Genomic DNA, 17,587 nt, shown 5'->3' with positions numbered 1-17,587 from the left:
GTTATTCTATTTTATTACTTCTCTTACTTTTATTTTTTTTTATAATATTATGCTAACTTCAGACACAATTTAAGTGTTAGAATACAGAATTTATTGTATGTGAAACTCAAGTGAATATAGTAGGCTGGCAGAAATTTCTTCTATACCTCTTCTACTGCCTTATCTTTAAGAGTTTCAGTCGCTCTCTGTGACTTGATTTCACCGTGAGCAACCCCAACTCCCTTTCCTTTTCTGCAAAATGATGGAAAAAAATAGTATCACTATAAATGCCTCTCGGTTTACTTACAGGGTTGTATGAACTCATTATTAACTTGTTAAAACAGTAAAATACAAATATACTGATACATATTGATATACATTCACTGTATTCTCTTAATGGCAGCAAGTTGTTTGACAAGTTTGATTTTATTTGCACTGTATTCTCTTTTCTTATTTATAGCTTTGGTAAGTTATAGTTTATATGATAGTTATGGGATTGGCTTTGCATTCACTTGTTATATTATTTATTTATTTTAGTTTTCATCTTGCAATTGTTCCCAAGCTTTGTTTGAATCTTCATTTTGTTTTCTATTATGCTTATTTATATTTGAATTTCTGAATTCTGTTTTGTTCATGTTGATTATAGTCAGTAATGGTTTGGATTCACACAACTGTAGTTGCTGATATATTAGTTAAGATGTGGATTCCCTTGTAATTCTTTTTGGAATTAAGATATGGATGAATATGAATCATATGGCCTTTTTTGCTGTTAAGTTAGTCCAGTGGTGGCTAATGTTTATTTTGTTGTACAGGTTAGTCAACTTGGTGCTGCAGCCCAAAAATATCAAACAGCTACTCAAAATGCTTCTTCCAATCTCAATTCTAGAGATGCAAAATAACTATAATATGTAGGTTTCTGTACAGTTACCCATATGATAAATGTCCTGGCTGGATTTAAATGGGGCAAATTATATGTTAGGTTTGTGGCATCAGCTCTCCAAACCTGACTGCTTATCTTTCTCTATTTATTTTTCAGAGAGTTTGAACAAGTTCCCTCGAAGGACTAGTATGCCATCTAGGGTTCATAGTCAAGCACAACAATCTGAAGAACAGCTACAACAATAGCAACATCAGCATCAGCAACAGCAGCAACAACATCATCCAAACTATAGTTTGAAGTAAAAAATATTCAAGATTATAAAACTTTATTATGTTATGCTTTCAAACTTAAGTTAGAACTAATATCTCATGAAGTAGACACATTCATGGTTTGAATTAGTTATTGTTTAATGTAATACTTATGGTTTATCAATCTATTGAGAATTACATTTTATGATTAATTTTGTTTTTTTTTATCAAAATACAATAATGAAAATCTTTTAATTAAAAAAAAACCATATAAGTATACTTATCAAAATAAAATTTAAAATATATTATCCACACTAAAGTAACAAAATTTTATTACTATATGTTACGATTTAAAAACATATTATAAGCGTAACAAATTGTTATGATTTGTATAATATAACAAACTAAAAATGCTATCAAAATAATCAAATGTAACAGTTGAAAAGTGTTAGGCAAAAAGTATAAGATTAAACTTCAAATTTATAACTAAATACTCTAACTAAATGTTATTATTTGAATATTATAGCAACTAAAAATGTGTTATAGAAAAGACAGGACTTTTAATAACAGGGGCTATGTTAGCATTTTCTGAAGCGTTATCAATACTCCCGGTTAGCAGTTTTTTAGTATTATGAATACTGTTTTTTCTTGTAGTGTTTCATCACTCGTTCACACTCTTATGGACCCTCCATATGATATGGACATGGAGGCTTAAGTGTAGGTGCTCGAGGCATAGGCTCACCTCCACTTAGGCAGCCTAGTCCCTAGGGGTAAGTCACATGGCTTCTTCTAGGGTTGTGGCTGCCTCGGTTTACTAGATGTGATGTGTTGCCTCATGGCACACCCATAAAGAGCCATTTTGTAACAAGAGCTTGACTTGGTGTCATTTAAAAATAATATATTTTTTAATCTAAATATATTAGAAAAACACAAATATACATAGAACAAAATGTTATTTTAATATTTATTTAAGTTATTTAGCTTGAGGTTGTAATCAAAATTAATATAAAAAACAGTAAATACAATTAGAATCAATGTGAAGGTCCACAATTTTAGATTCTTGGAAATACAAATTGCTTCTTTGTTAAAATTGGAATGACACTAATCAGGTACATAATAATCTCATTTTTTGTTCTATTCCATTGAGCTCATACCAAGCCGTGTCATCCAAAATAGTATCTTAGACACAAGAAATTGGCTTTGGCCTTTTAAGACACCAAAAAAGAACAAGCGTGATAGATAATGCATGGAAATCACCTTTCCTTCGATTTCAATTTTGATTTCACTGGAACTCCCCTATACATTTCTACTTGTTCCTTTAGAGCATCTCTCCTCGGTCTAGCCAACTTGTTGTTAGGGTCAAAAAGAAGAACTTCTTCAAATGCCTTTAGAGCAGACTTGAACTCTTTCTTCTTTTCGTAGGCGTCTCCAAGGTTGTTCCATGCTGTGACATAGCCCGGTTGAATTTTCACGGCGGTTTCAAACTGAGTAATTCCTTTCTCAAGCTTCCCGTCCCGGACATAACTGACACCGAGAGCATTATAAACCTGTTCATTTCAAACATTTCAAATGACAAATATAATATAACAAAGACTACATTTGTATATAAGAACTTCTCATTTCCCATTTTCCTACAATGTTTCCATAGCTCAAGGATGAATTGAAACACAACCTCCTCTGTAGACTAATGTCCGCGAGACTCGACAATATAGAAACCTAATTACATAAACGGACATATATATACATGACACCTTCATACTTTTGAAGCCAATCCAATTATGTAAAATTGACAACTCTAAAGACAGAGTTATGATATACATGACAATTTCTTACCAAATTATGATCGATATCACCTACCGCCAGCCTTTTAGAAAGATTAAAGAAATTGGAAACACAGTATATATGAAAGAAGAAAAAAAAAAGCATCTTGCTTCTTCAGTAAACCAAATTGTTAATGAACTTCGGCTCAAAAATGAAATTCGATCAGACATATCTTCGTATGAAAGTCAAATATCATCTTATATGTGTCAGATGATTTAATAATAAGGTACAGCGGAAGTGAACAAATGTTTGAGAGACAATTAGTAACAGAAGAGAAACTGGTCATTTTAGGTTCCAAGCATATTTCGCTATTAATATCGTGTGTTAATACTATAATTTAGTACCATTAATGTTCTGTAGTTTATTTTACTTGATCTAGGTGTGTTTTGTAGTTTGGACTTGGAGAGTCAAAAGAGATGCAAGAAAAATTGAGGAAGAATGAAAAAATCTAGTGCAAAATCAGTGCTCAGCGTGCGCCGACTATCATCTGAATCGCAACGTCAATGGAAATTTGTTAAGTCATGGCTAAGCGTCACGACTCCGACGCAAAGAAAAAATTTATAAAAAGAAAACTTGCCTTATTTACTCATTTTTTTAAGTTTTGACCTAGGCTATAAAGGACTAATGGGAGGCTGACTTTTACCAGTTTTTTTTTAGAGAGAGACTAATCCACAAAGCCTTGAGTGATAAGGAGAAATAGGAGAATAAAACCTTGAAGATTGGAGGAGTTTCTATCAAGAGTTTTCATCTTTTACATTCTAAATCTTTTGCTTTTCCTTGTAAACTCCATGATGATGATGTTTAACATATTTTATGTGGTTTACACTAGTCTTAGCGTGATCTAATGTCTTATTCTTGGGTTGCAATTGGAACTCAATATGTAATTTGAGCTAATTGTTTGATCTTAATTCTGAAATTAATGCTAAATTGTTCATTCTATTCTATGTTTATTGCTTCTAATTACTTGATCACTAATTGGATTCATTAGGGAACCTTAATGAACTTGGGAAAGGGAATTTTATGTTTGGCTTGAATAGAATGATGTATGATCACTGAGCAATCTTCAATTTTCACATAGGATAGGAATATACATGTGGCATGCCTAATCTTTTTGAGAACATGTGCTTCATAAGTTTTACTTTAATTTGATCATCATTAGAATATAGATAGTTAATCAAATAAAATATTTTTGCATAACCATCAGGAGGGACTTGCGAATAATTATGGTTTCTTGATTAACAATTGCATTGAGGGATGCAATTGAGTGAGAAAAATTATGTTTAAATAACAAATATATTGAGGGAAAAAAGTAATCCTAGGTTTCTCTAAAATCTGACTGATTGTTATTTTTGATCATTTAGTTTAATTTGCTTTAAATTTAAATTCACTCATTTTGCTTTGACTATTTGGAAAAGAACGAGAAGACATAATTTTAAAACTTAATAATTTTTAGTGATAAATTCTCTATAAGGCGATACTCTACATTCATTTTATTACTTGTTGCAATAGCGCATACTTGCGTTGTTTAAAAATACAAAACAAGTATTTCGCATCGTTGCAGACTAATTTAATTGCTAACTTTTTGTTGATTTAATTGCTATCCTCATAATTCAATTTTGATTTTTTTTTATATTTTTATTTTATGGGTTGTGCTAAAATGATTGGAATAATTTGTTAGCATGCAATGGATTATCACAGGCCCCATCCAACCATTCGTCAAGAAATGTTGAGCATTATTATACCGGATGAGAGGAAATATTTGGATGAAATTGAAGATAAGATCATGTATGAAGAGTCACATGAACTAATACACAATTCTATTCGCAAATGAAGAGAAATTGAGAAATTGATTGATGGAATAGAAAATGAGGCCATAAAAGAGAATGTGACGCTCATTTGGGAAGAAACAAAAGGTCTTATTGATCTTTCCATTCTAGTAGGAAAGGTGATAGAAGTAAATGTGCAATTTTCTTACATTATCAATATATTACATAAATCGCAAAGCTTCTTTTATTTTATAGGTGATAATATGCTAAAACATCTAATCCGTGATAGAAATATTTGGAAACTCTAGCTGAAAGACTAAATCAAACACTTCATTTGAGGCAATTCATGTTTCTATTTTCCTTTTAAATATTTATTTATTTTTTATGCAATGTTTCATTTTTGTGTGACATAGGTTATTGCACAAGTTTGGGAGAGCGCAATGAAGACCCATCATCAAGAAGCATTCATCCTTGTGTAATAAATCTAAGGGAGCTTCTTTTTCTTTTTCTTTTCCACATTAAGGGTAATGCACTGTTCAAGTTTGGGGGTGTTTTGATTATATTTGCTTTTGTCTTGTTTAGTTGTTTGTCTTGTCTTTTTGCCTAGTTGTTTTAGGTCAAGGTTAGCAAGGCTTTTAAAAGCCAATTTTGGGCTTTTAAGAGTTAAAAGCTATTTTAAAGTATTTTGTGGATGTACACATAATTTAGCTTTTTACTTTAAAAAGCTCCTTGGAAAGAAGACACTCCGTGTAGCTTTTTGAGGAAGAGCTTTTGAAAAGCTCAAAACCCAAAATCAAAAGCTTGGCCAACCAAACCCTTAGTTTTCTTGTTTCCTTGTTTAGTGTTTTCTTGTCTGTCAACAAAAGACGAGAATAAGAATTTGGTTGAAAATTGAATATGGTGATTGAGATGATAAATGTTGCTTGGTGTCTTTACTGTTGATTGAATTGAGCTTTTTTTTTTGTGGATATTCTATATGTTGTGACCACGTTGACTCTAGAACTTGATTGATTGATTCTGGAGGCAAAATTCCACGCAAGGCAATATTGAAGAGATGATCTAGGCAATGTTTTTTAATCATTTGAGCCCTTCAAGCTTGCCTTTGATTAATGTATCCCTAGTTAGCCCTTTGAGCCTTGTTGTTATATTAGATTTTTTTTATTTAGCCATATTATCTTGACCATTTTTAAGTCTCAAACACTATTTCTTCCCTTTGTTGCAAAATAATTCATGAAATTCTTGTGTGCTATCATTAAAAAAATAAAATAAAAAATGGTTATCTAAAGGGAAGAAATTCAAGAATAAGTTCGGGGGAAATTGTGGAGTTAGTTGATCTAAAAAAACACAGACAAACAGGAAGAGAAGACAAGTCCATAAAGAAGTTTGGGAATGTCCTAGGGAGCAAAAATATAGATATAAAAAGAAAATGTGAGAAAGGAAAAGAAGAAAGGTCGGTCGAAACAATTTTAAATCGAATAAAAAAAATACCAAATTTCTTTCTCTTGAACTGAGTTGATAACTTGAGTTTTAATATAATTTTATGATGTCAAATCAGCGCTCAGCGTCGCCACGACTATCTTCTGAGACGCCACGTCAATGGAATTTTGTAAATCCGGGATACACGTCATAATGACCAGTGTCACAACGCATAGCAAAAATTCTGAAATAAAAAACTTGCCATATTTGCTTATTTTTCTTACAAGTTTTAACCTAGATTATAAAGGACTGATGGGAGGCCAACTTTTACCAACTTTTAGAGAGAAACTACAAAGCCTAGAGTGAAAAGGAGAAAGAGGAGAATCAAAGCCTTCAAGATTGTAGGAGTTTCTACCAAGAGTTTTCATCTTTTACATTCTAAATCTTTTGTTTTTCCTTGTAAACTCCATGATGATGATGCTTAACATATTTCATGTGGCTTATACTAGTCTTTGCATGAACTAATTTCTTATTCTAAGGTTGCAATTAGAACTCAAAATGTAATTCGAACTAATTGTTTGATCTTAATCCTGAAATCAATCAATGCTAAATTATTCATTCTATGCTTATTCCTTTTAATTACTTGATCGCTAATTAAATTTATTAGGAGACCTTAATGAACTAGGGAAAGGGAATTTGTGCTGGTCTTGAATAGAATGATGTATGATCGCTGAGCGATCTTTGAGTTTCACATAGGATAGGAATATACCTATGTGGTATGCATAACATTTTTTAGAACATGTACTTAATGAGTTTTACTTTAATTTGATTATCATATAAATATAAATAGTTGATTAAATAAAATATTTCTGCATGACTGTGGGAGAGGTTTGTGAATAATTATTGTTTCTTGGTTGACAATTTGCATTGACTGATGGAATTAATTGGAATAATTATGTTTAAATAAAATAATATATTGAGGAAAAATTATACTCCTAGGTTTCTCTAAAATCTTATTAATCGTTATTGTTATTTTTAATTGTTTGGTTTAATTTTTAATTCACTCATTTTTCTTTGACTATTTGGATAACTGAAAGACATGATAAATCCTCTGTATACCTGGGCAAGATCTTGGTCATCTCCATCCCATTTATCAATTGCCTGAAGCAAGTACTTTGTTGCTGCAGGATAGAATTTTCTCCTCAGCATCACTGCACCAAGTTCAAAATACTCTGTTGCACTGGCATCACCACTTCTTACTTGTTCCTGAATTCACAACAAACACAATATTAGGAAGTCAGTGTAAGTAGGCTGACATCTGTGTCCATGCCTACTAGGGTAGCAAAACAGGAAATGAAAGATCTGGATGACCTATTGGATTCTTATCTCTCTAAATAGTTTGTCTTTGTTGTTTAATAGAAACAATTATTGGAGAAAAATTAACAAGGCATGAAGAGAATACACTGGTGTTACCTGCAATTCTTTGGCAGAAAGATCAAGTTCCCTACGCACAAGGACTTGACGAATCACAAAGAAAGTTCCAACACCAAGAAAACCCAACAATATCAGCAAATAGGACAGCTGGATTCCTAACTCAAAGAATTCGCCAACCTCATAAACAGCATTATATTTTATACTTTCACTTGCATGTGCCAGTGGCACAGAAATCAACCATAAGGTATGTCCCATTGAGACTGTGGACGCACAAAGTAGTGGCCTTTTCACAGCTTCAATAGCCTTGAAATTAAAAATATTCCTGAAAAGTTCTGAAATTCGAAGATGATAACATCAGGATAGTTCATAAGTACTAAAACCAACAGAAGCATGATATGGAAGCAACCATAACTACATCAAATTTTAAATAATTTAAAATATTTGGTCAGCGAATAAACTATGAAGATTTTAACAATTTGTATTGTAAAATTAAATCATTCTATATAAAAAAACAGAGTGATAATGACACTTGAGCTATTCTTGACTGAATTTCTGTGAATCACAAGGTAATTTTAGGCCCTCAATAAATTAGCCTCTGTCACTCTACTCAACTTTCCTCCCCTATGTCGTGGTTTCAAAAAGAAACTGCATTGTCATAAGCCTAAGCAGTACTGATTTCAAACTATCATAGATAGAAAACGTCCTTAACAGAGCAAAAGGTACTTATTCAACTATTATGTATTTATGTACGCAAGCATAATCATGCATGTAGTCAATAGTCTAAAGCGTCATACACCATATGTTTCACCTCAACCAGTACTTCCCCCCCAAAATAATAATAAAAATAATTCATCAATCCACAGAATTTTGCACATGAGAACTTTACTATGTCAATTGTCTCCAACATAGATCTTCAACCCGTAACACTTTATATACAAAATAAACATATACATTTGCAACAAGGGCGAAAATCAAACTAGGCAGAAAATATCCCAAATGTAGCATTAGATGGGAAGCAAGGGGTAGTCCAAATGAACATCAGCTTATATGCCACCCTTATATCTACTGATGGAGAATGTTAAGAAATCAAGCTTGTCTTTTCCATGTACAATGCATCATGCAAGGCATTAGTGTTAACTAAGCTAATGAGTCATACTCTCAAAGACTTGATTATATAAGCCATGTTGGGGAGAGTGGAGATAACCAATAGTAAGATGAACTCAATTCACCTATCAAAATGTCACCATTTCATATTATAAATCAATTAAGGAAAGGGGGTATTTATACTTACTATTTTCACCCCCATTATCTAAAAACATATATATTTATAATTAAATAAAAAAATTGATTTCGTCCAGAATTCAGAATTTATAAGACTTCAACCAATTTCTCAACATGCAAACATAATCTTATTTTACCTGTATTGAATTCCTGAGGTTGTAGCTGCTTCGCCTGGACCTTATCAACTAACTCCTTCCACTTTCTTGAAAACGAATAAATGTCAACCTAATAAACACAACAAAGAGAAACCCACTGAGCTTTATCCCTAACTTTTGGAGAAGAATGATATCATATGCTATATCAATGGTGATAGTGTACCCAACTCTAAAGGTAGGTAATGAGAATATACCGTGTTCTTGGTCTTAGCCTGAACGTGGACTCTGCTCCGGCGACCAGAAATGAGGAGTGCTGGTGGGAAATTGGGGTTCCCGCCGAGGGTTTCGGAGGAAGGAGCGAAGGAAGTGTTGAGAAGGTGAGCCATTTGGTCACCACTGCGGTCTGTCTCTCTGGATTTTCGCGTCTAAGTTATCTCTGTGACTGAAAAGGAATTTCTGTTTTTCTAAAAATAATAATAATATATTTTTTTCCTAAAGATATTTCCATTTCTATCCTTTTCTTTTCTAATAATAATTTTTTTGAGAGAGAACAAATTATTTATATCATTTTTTTAAAAAAATATTAAATCCTGAAATTTTTATAATTTTAATCTATTTTATTTTTAATAATTACAAATACATTTTTTTCTCTGAAAAATAAAATTATTATTTTAGTCCCTCAATTTAAGTTGACTATCAAGTTTAAGTAAAAAAATTTAAAAACAAACTAAAAGTAACTTTCTATTATTTCAAATAGCAAAAAATAGCATGGTTTACGAGTTTTTTTTATCAAAGATAAATTTCTCATTTAAAATTTATTAATATTTTTTTAAATATAAATCATTTATAAAACTGATTTAAATTAAAATTTAAAATAAATAAAATCCAAAATAAAGATAAAACTATTTTTTTATTTTTTTATTTAATTTAAGATTTATTAGTTAATTTAATAGTTTTTTTATAATATATTGTAAATATATTAATGCATAAAAAAATATCGAATATAGTTTTTATTTTAAATTATAGATTTTTTTTAAAAAAAATATATATGTATTGTTAATTAATTGGAAAATTTGCGGCTGAAATCATTAAGTAGTCTGAAAAGTTACACTTAAGTCACTAAGTAGTTTTTTTGGTGTCAATAGTCAACAAGTAGGCTGAAAGGTTGCACTTAAACCATTAAATAATTTTTTAATATTATATTTACGTCACTAATTAGTTTTTTAGTAGCAAAAGTCATATGTTATATTAATTTTATCTCAATTTTAATTAATTAATAAAAACATAAAAATATATAATTCATTGAAAAATTATTTGAAGTTTATTTTACAAATAAAAAAAATCAAAAGTTATAACATGAAAAATTATTTAATTTTAAATAAAATAATTTTATTCAATTTAAGTTGTATTATTTTCTAAAATTTAATTTAAGTAATATTGAATAATATTTTTATATTAGAAATTTTAAATCATTTTTTTATTTTTAAAAGAGATTCCATTTATTATATTGATGTTATGAATATATATATATATGTGTGTGTATATTTTTAGACATTTATTGATTAATTAAAATTAAGATAAAATTTGTGTAAAATGCGACTTTTGCCACAAAATCAACTATTTAGTGACTTAAGTGCAATATTTTAGATTATTTATTGACTTTTGTCGCCAAAAAAACTACTTAATCACTTAAGTACAATCTTTCAGATAACTTCTTTACTTTTGCCACCAAAAAAACTACTTAGTGATTTAAGTACAATTTTTTGAACTACTTAATTTTTTTTTGCTGTAAATTTCCCTAATTAATTTTATAGATTTTATTTTAAAAGAAAAAAATGATAATGCATTTTAAGTGATGACTTTTTTAAAAAATAAATAAATAATTCCAATAGTATGGACTCGTTTTTTTGTCAAACTCATCAAACACCCAAAAAATAATAATTATGTGAAGCAGAGTCACCAGAGTTTTCTGCTACCCATTAGCTTTGGTTACATGACTACATGAAAGCTCTCTAAAGTATGGAGCTTCTAAGTGTTTGGCACCAAGAGGTCTCTCTCCCTTATTTGGATCCCTTCTCCTCTTATTTATAGTGAGGAGTTCGGGTTACATTTGGGTTGTGGGCCTAAGCTATTGGACTTGGCCCGAAAATAATACATATAAAGTTATAAGCAAATTGACCTTATCGTGTGCTTTGGTTTGGTGGCAGTTCCATCTTCAGCGATAAGGCTTATCGGTGATCGGGGTCACTATGGTGTCTATGATTAGAAATATGGTCATCTGGACAATAGGCGACTAGGACATTCTTTGTACGATGCTTCCTTGGGCGTTCATCACAAGTAGCAATCAAGCTTGTTCGAACAACACTTGCGACAGGAATCAGGTGTCGTTGATTGGCGACCTTGAATATTAGTGACCACCTTGGATATTTGGCGACCTTGAATATCGGCAACTACCTTAGATATTTGGTGTTATACCCATTTTTCGACATGATGATGTGTCAAAAAATAGCAATGATTAGGATCTTAGACCCAGTTGCTATTTCCGTCATAGAAAAGATGATCATAATTGGTGGTAATCGTCCAAGAAAGTAACACACAAAACCCACTTGAGTAGCAGTCATATTCTCACAAAGTTAGCTTCCATACGCTAACAAAAGAAGCTTGGTCATCCAGTCACATTCTTTTATTCCTGTTCACCCATAGAAAGTTGCAATATGCTAACAGCCAAGCTTGATCATGCACCTCTGTTAGTTTATTCTTGTTAGCTCATGACAGGCTACCATAAGCTAACATGATTGGAAGCGGAAGACGGGAGTCACCGTTTACTCAAGATGTAACTGAGTTAATGTACTTATAACTTTGTATGTGTTATTTTTGGGCCAAGCCTAAGAGTTTAGACCCATAATCAAATGTAACCCTAAACTCCTCACAATAAATAAGAGGAGAAGGAATCCACATACGGGGAGGCATCTCTTAGGGTCGATACACCTAGAAACTCCATTTTATAGTCCTTATGTAATCAAAGAAAAAATGATTGTAGAAAAGACCGGTGATGCTAGTTCACCGAATTCTATGGTTGTTCTAGCATACAAGTCAATAAAAGTCAGTATGTGGACGTAGGTCAACTTTTTGGGCCAAACCACTATAAACATTGTATCATTTATTTTTTTCATATATCTATTCTTCAATCCATGCTCTAATCTTTTGAAGTTGACAAAAAATCGTGTCAACATATTAGTGCTTTCATTGAGAGAGCAAATTCAAACACAAGAGATCCAATTTACCAAGATTTGTCATTCTAGTAGTCCTTGCTATGAAATCTGCAAACAAGACTCCAATGAAATCCTCTTCAGCAGATCCACATCAAAGTCTGCGAGAAGAGAGTATTGTTTGAAAATAAACCCCCAAATTCAACAAATGTGAGACGAACATGCATGCACACTGATACCTTAGTCGACTGCAATCTGGTTGCTAACACCTTGATAGCAGGCGAACAAAAATCTTCTATTCTTGGTCGCTCAATTCACCAGATTATATGGTTGTTCAAGCTTACACGTCAATAAAAGTGACTAAGTGGACGTAGGTTAACTTTTTGGGACTAAACACGAGAAGCTAATATTTTTAGGCGAAGTGGAATCAGTTCAAGGCAATAAAATATATGTTTACCCTATTTTCCTAAAATATTGATGGAGTTTTGCGAGTCTTAAGACTTTTTCAAACACAACCCGGAAGGATCGAAGAACCTGTTGGCGGTATGGCCAAAGGTCATTTTTCAAAGTGATCGATATTCAAGGCTTCTTCTTAAAGCAGTTGCTCCAGATGGGTTGTTAAGATCTTTTCTTAAAGAGGTCGCTCATATTTGAGTTGTTGAAAGGATTGCTTCTTAAAGCAGTCGCTTCTGATGGATTGTTAAGATCTCTTCTTAAAGAGGTCACTCATCTTTGAGTTGTTGAAAAGACTATTTCTTAAAGCAGTCACTCCTGATGGGTTGTTAAAATCTCTTCTTAAAGTGGTCACTCATGTTTGAGTTAAAAAATATCGTTTCTCAAAGTGATCGCTATCAGAAAAGAAGATGACTTCTGATTCTGATCGCCTATCAGAAAATAAGACAAGTTCAAATTCTGATCATTTTCGGAAAAGAAGAGAACTTCCAATTTGGATCCCATGTCAGAAAATAAGACAACTTCGAATATTGATCGTTATTAGAAAAGAAGATAACTTTGAATTCTGATCGTTATAAGAAAAGAAGTCAACTTCGAATTCTGATCGTTATCACAAAAAAGATAACTGTGAATTCTGACCACTATAAAAAAAGAATACTTAAAATTCTGATCGCAATCAAAAAAGAAGAAAACCTCAAATTCTGGTCGCCTACTTATTAAGAAGACCATCTTTAATTTTGGTCGCTTACTTGTGAAAAAGACCATGAGTAATTTTTGTCACCACCTAGTGAAGAAGATCACATTCAATGTTGTTCACCCATCAATTGAAAATATTTTTTGCATATCAACAAGAGAAATAAAACGATTTATAAATTATGGCATAAGTCATGACAACGAGGACATAATACATGCCATTGATGGCATAGGAAAATCCCAAATGTCCTTAGGCAGTCCAAATATGGCATAGAACCTACTAAAAGAATTTTTTAATCATATTAAAAACTAACATTAAATAATAAGGTAACATTTGAGCCATCTTGTTCGTAGAAAAATTTAGACTGAAAATTATTCATTGAATGATTTGATTACAATTGAAAAAATAACTAAAATCTAAATTTACAGATACTCAAAACTATGACAAAGACATCATTGTTCCTTATAAATGAGGAAAAGGGACAAAAACTACCAAATTGAGTCATTTAATCAAGAAAGAAAAGAAGAAATTTTTTTGCCATATCTTTCAATTTGAAGTTCCAAAACATGATTATAAACAAAGGAAGCGGGATATATAAAAATTAAAATAAAATCAAAACTTCTGAATTTCAAGACGTAGATCTTGCGATAAGAACCTTTGAAAATATGGAGAATTTGAAAGAGAATATGAAGGCAATAAAGAATTGAAAAGATAAAATAAATAAGATTAGGAAGTCATGGACCAAATACAACAATGTCAAAGCTAGAGAATTGTCAAAGCACAATAATCAGATCCATAACATTTCCAAACCCAAAGGAATAGATCTATATGAGATAGAGATATCTGTACCTGGGAGCATGAGGCTTTGGTGTAGAATTGATACTTCCTTGACTTGCATATATGTACTTTGAATGGTCATCTAGAAATCTGAAATTTTTGTTAGGCTCCGTGATTGCTTCTTCCCTCTAACTTTGTCGTTTCAAAACCCAATTCAACTGTGTTTTCTCACCACCTCCACTCGCTCCGCGTAGTCTATTCTCCTAAAAGTGACTGCACTCTATCTCTAACCTTGAGCCCCATCTGCAGTTGATTTCCCTTTGTACAATTTTTATATATTGAAAAAGAGAGAAGTGGGATTCAATTATTATCTTTCTTTATTTTGCAAAAGAGGAATTTGATTACTTATTCAACAAAAACCTACTCCTTTCCCCTTAAAACCCAAGCAGCGACACCGCTGTTGTCCTCTTCACATACTGTCTCTCATGTTTTTGCCCCTCCTCGTCGTCGTTGAGATCACACTACCATAGTTGTATTGTTGTCCTCCATTTTCTGTTCTTCTCCTCTTTCTCTCATCACCCATTCTCCCTCTCTCTTTTATATTATCTCTATCATTTCACATTTTGAAGGAATTGAAAAATCTGGGTTTGCACATAAATAAATATTGATTCTCTATATGTTAGTTAACATACATTTCTATTATATGATAAAATTATAAAATTACTCCCAGATTTCTAATTCATTTTAATAACCTCAATAATTTGTAATAGTTATTTGCAAAGTAACAATATTGTGTAATAGCTTATTCTATTTTAGTTATACTTTTCGATTGTCAAACGATAAGAGATTTAGTTCTTTTTTTTTAATATAAAATAAAAATAGACACAACTAATTACATTTTCTTTTTTTATATAAAAAAGAAAATTTATTAGCATAAAACTTGTTAGGGGAGAGTGAAATAACACCACTTCAATATTTAAAATCTACACAAAAAATGGATTAACAAAGACTAAATAAAGATTGAGAAATATTATGCAAACCCAAGTTGGTAAATTATCTTCTTTAAATTTATTGAACCTTCAAAACCCTTGTAGAACCACCACTTTGAGCAAATCCTTAGAACATAGCAAAACCACAAATCAAAGGCTTATACATGTTTCTTAACGTTGTTCTAATACTCTACTTCCTAGCCAGCATTGAAGCTCGAGGCTTTTTTATGAGGAAATGAGGATTGAGATTGAACAAGCCTTAAACTCACAAAGTCAAGCACTTTCTTTATGAGTTCTTGGAGAAAGCTTGAGAATCTTGGAGCTAGAGAGAGAGAGAGATTGGAGAGAGTGACCAAGTCTTCCAAAACTCTATTTTGACGCTTATATAGACTAGGCACTGTCATTAGGTCTAACAAATAGGATTATACTTGTAAAACACGTCATTTGGAGCTAATTTACGTAAGTCGTACGAACTCTATAGTCGATTCGTCGCCTGCATGCTAATGATGCTACGCTACTTAGGTGGCAACGCATCGCCACCCTCTTTGTTTTTGGACCCTTCCAAAGGTTCTAGAAAAACTACAAAAGCTACCAAACTTTTTGGGGACCCTTAGATACCTCCATGCATCACTTTGGACCCAAAAACGCATTTTTAAAGTGCCTACAATTGAAACTCACATTTCACATCTTTACTATGTGAATTTCACTAAGTTTTTATACCTAGCTTGTATTTTAACACTTATCTTTTGTATTTAACCAATCATAACAATCAACCACTTTGTTAAATACAAGCCTCATTCTCTAGCTTAAATAGTTTTTGGTGCATAAAATAAAGTATCTTTCGGTTTGAACTTTATCTTAGTGAAAATACCACAAAGTCCTATTGAAATCATCAGTTGCTTGAAAGCTCAAACCAAGTATTCCATATGATAAAATCGGTGATACCTCGCATAACTCCACCACATCTTTTTTTTTCCCACTTTCTCACTTAGCACCATCATGGCCATGTGCTCATCTCTTCATGAACTTTCTAGGGAAAAACTCCAATTCCCATGAGAGGCGGCACCACTTCTAAATCCACATAGGTGAAGTTCTTACAACATCTTTTCCACTTTTATAGATGATTATTACACTCAACTGAACTTCATTAAAAGCCCTAGGCTTAACCCTAACTCGATAGAAAACAACACTAACTATCTCAGATGGAACTCACCATAAATTTTAGTGTTGAAACTATTCACTTATCAATGACTTGTTCTTACCCGTTGAATTTTTCCCTTTGATTTTTACAAGTTGAGAATTGGGTTGCTATCATTGGTGAATATACTATTATAGGAGTTTCATTCTCATCCCTTTTGAAGTGAAACTTACTAACCTTCTCACAAAAGGCCTTGTAAATGAATCTGCTAAACTCTCACTTGTCTTAACATATGAGATTGATACGATTCGTCCTTGAGTCAATTGTCTTACATATTCATGTCTTAGACTAATATGTCTAGACTTTCCATTATACAAACTATTATATGCTCTAGCAAGTGCGGGATTGGCTATCATAATGTATTGAAATTGTTGATACCATATCCGTGGTTAAAGGAATATCCATCATGAGATTCCTAAGCCACTCGGCCTCTTTGTCGATTGCCACTAAAGCTATAAACTCTGCTTCCATGGTTGAGTGTGATATACAAGTTTTCTTCTTGGAGCCCCATGAGATTGCACCTCCTCCAAGAGTAAACACCCAACCGATGGTGGAGAGATTATCTCCAACTCCCGATATCCAATTAGCATTGGAATATCCTTCAAGTATCTTTGGAAAGTTTGTATAGTGAAGACTATACTCTTTGGTACCCTTAAGATAACCAAGAACTCTCTCAATATCTTTCCAATGCTAGTAAACCTACTAAGTTTACTAACTGCATATGCAATATCTGCTCTTATGCAATGAGCGGTGTACATTATACTTCCTATTTCACTTGCATATTCCAATTGAGCCACCACTCTTGCTTCATTCTTTTCAAACTTCATGTTTGAATCAAATGGTGTATGTGCCTCTTTGATTTTGAGATGACTAAATTTGTCAAGCACTTTCTCAACATAGTGGGTTTGACTCAACACAAAACTCTCACTATTCCTTCTAACTTTGATACCTAGAATGGTATCTATCTCTCCAAGGTCTTTCATTTTAAAGTTAGAAGATAGACACTTCTTCGCTTCTATTATTTATTTCATGTCATTACGCAAATCCAACATATCATCTACATATAGACACACTAATATAACATAGTCATTACAAGTCTTAGAGTATAAGCACTTGTCTACATTGTTGTGTCTAAATCTATTAGAAACAATGACTTTATCAAACTTCTCATGTCATTGTTTTGGAGTTTGTTTCAAACCATATAATGATTTGACAAGTCTACACACTTTATGTACATTTCCTTGAAGAATTAAACCCTCCAATTGTTCCATATAGACCTCCTTCTCGAGATCCCCATTTAGGAATGTCATTTTGACATACATTTGGTGAACATAAAGGTTATATATA

At 32.1% G+C, this 17,587-nt stretch overlaps 1 protein-coding gene across 1 annotated transcript; it reads right to left on the bottom strand.

Moving 5' to 3' along the window:
- Positions 1–2,089: 2,089 nt before the first annotated feature.
- On the bottom strand, positions 2,090–9,383 carry LOC133807095 (tetratricopeptide repeat domain-containing protein PYG7, chloroplastic). Its single transcript, XM_062245242.1, has 5 exons — positions 9,175–9,383; positions 8,963–9,050; positions 7,584–7,876; positions 7,230–7,376; positions 2,090–2,654 (listed from the first exon to the last, which is right to left on the bottom strand). The coding sequence occupies exons 1-5, from the start codon at positions 9,304–9,306 to the stop codon at positions 2,361–2,363; spliced, it is 954 nt and encodes a 317-aa protein (XP_062101226.1). The 5' UTR covers positions 9,307–9,383; the 3' UTR covers positions 2,090–2,360.
- Between the last annotated feature and the right edge of the window lie 8,204 nt (positions 9,384–17,587).

The sequence above is a fragment of the Humulus lupulus genome, chromosome X (genome assembly GCF_963169125.1).
Source record: "Humulus lupulus chromosome X, drHumLupu1.1, whole genome shotgun sequence".
NCBI lineage: Eukaryota > Viridiplantae > Streptophyta > Magnoliopsida > Rosales > Cannabaceae > Humulus > Humulus lupulus.
Note: the sequence above shows the minus strand (reverse complement) of the source record. Positions and strands in the feature narration are given on the sequence as shown.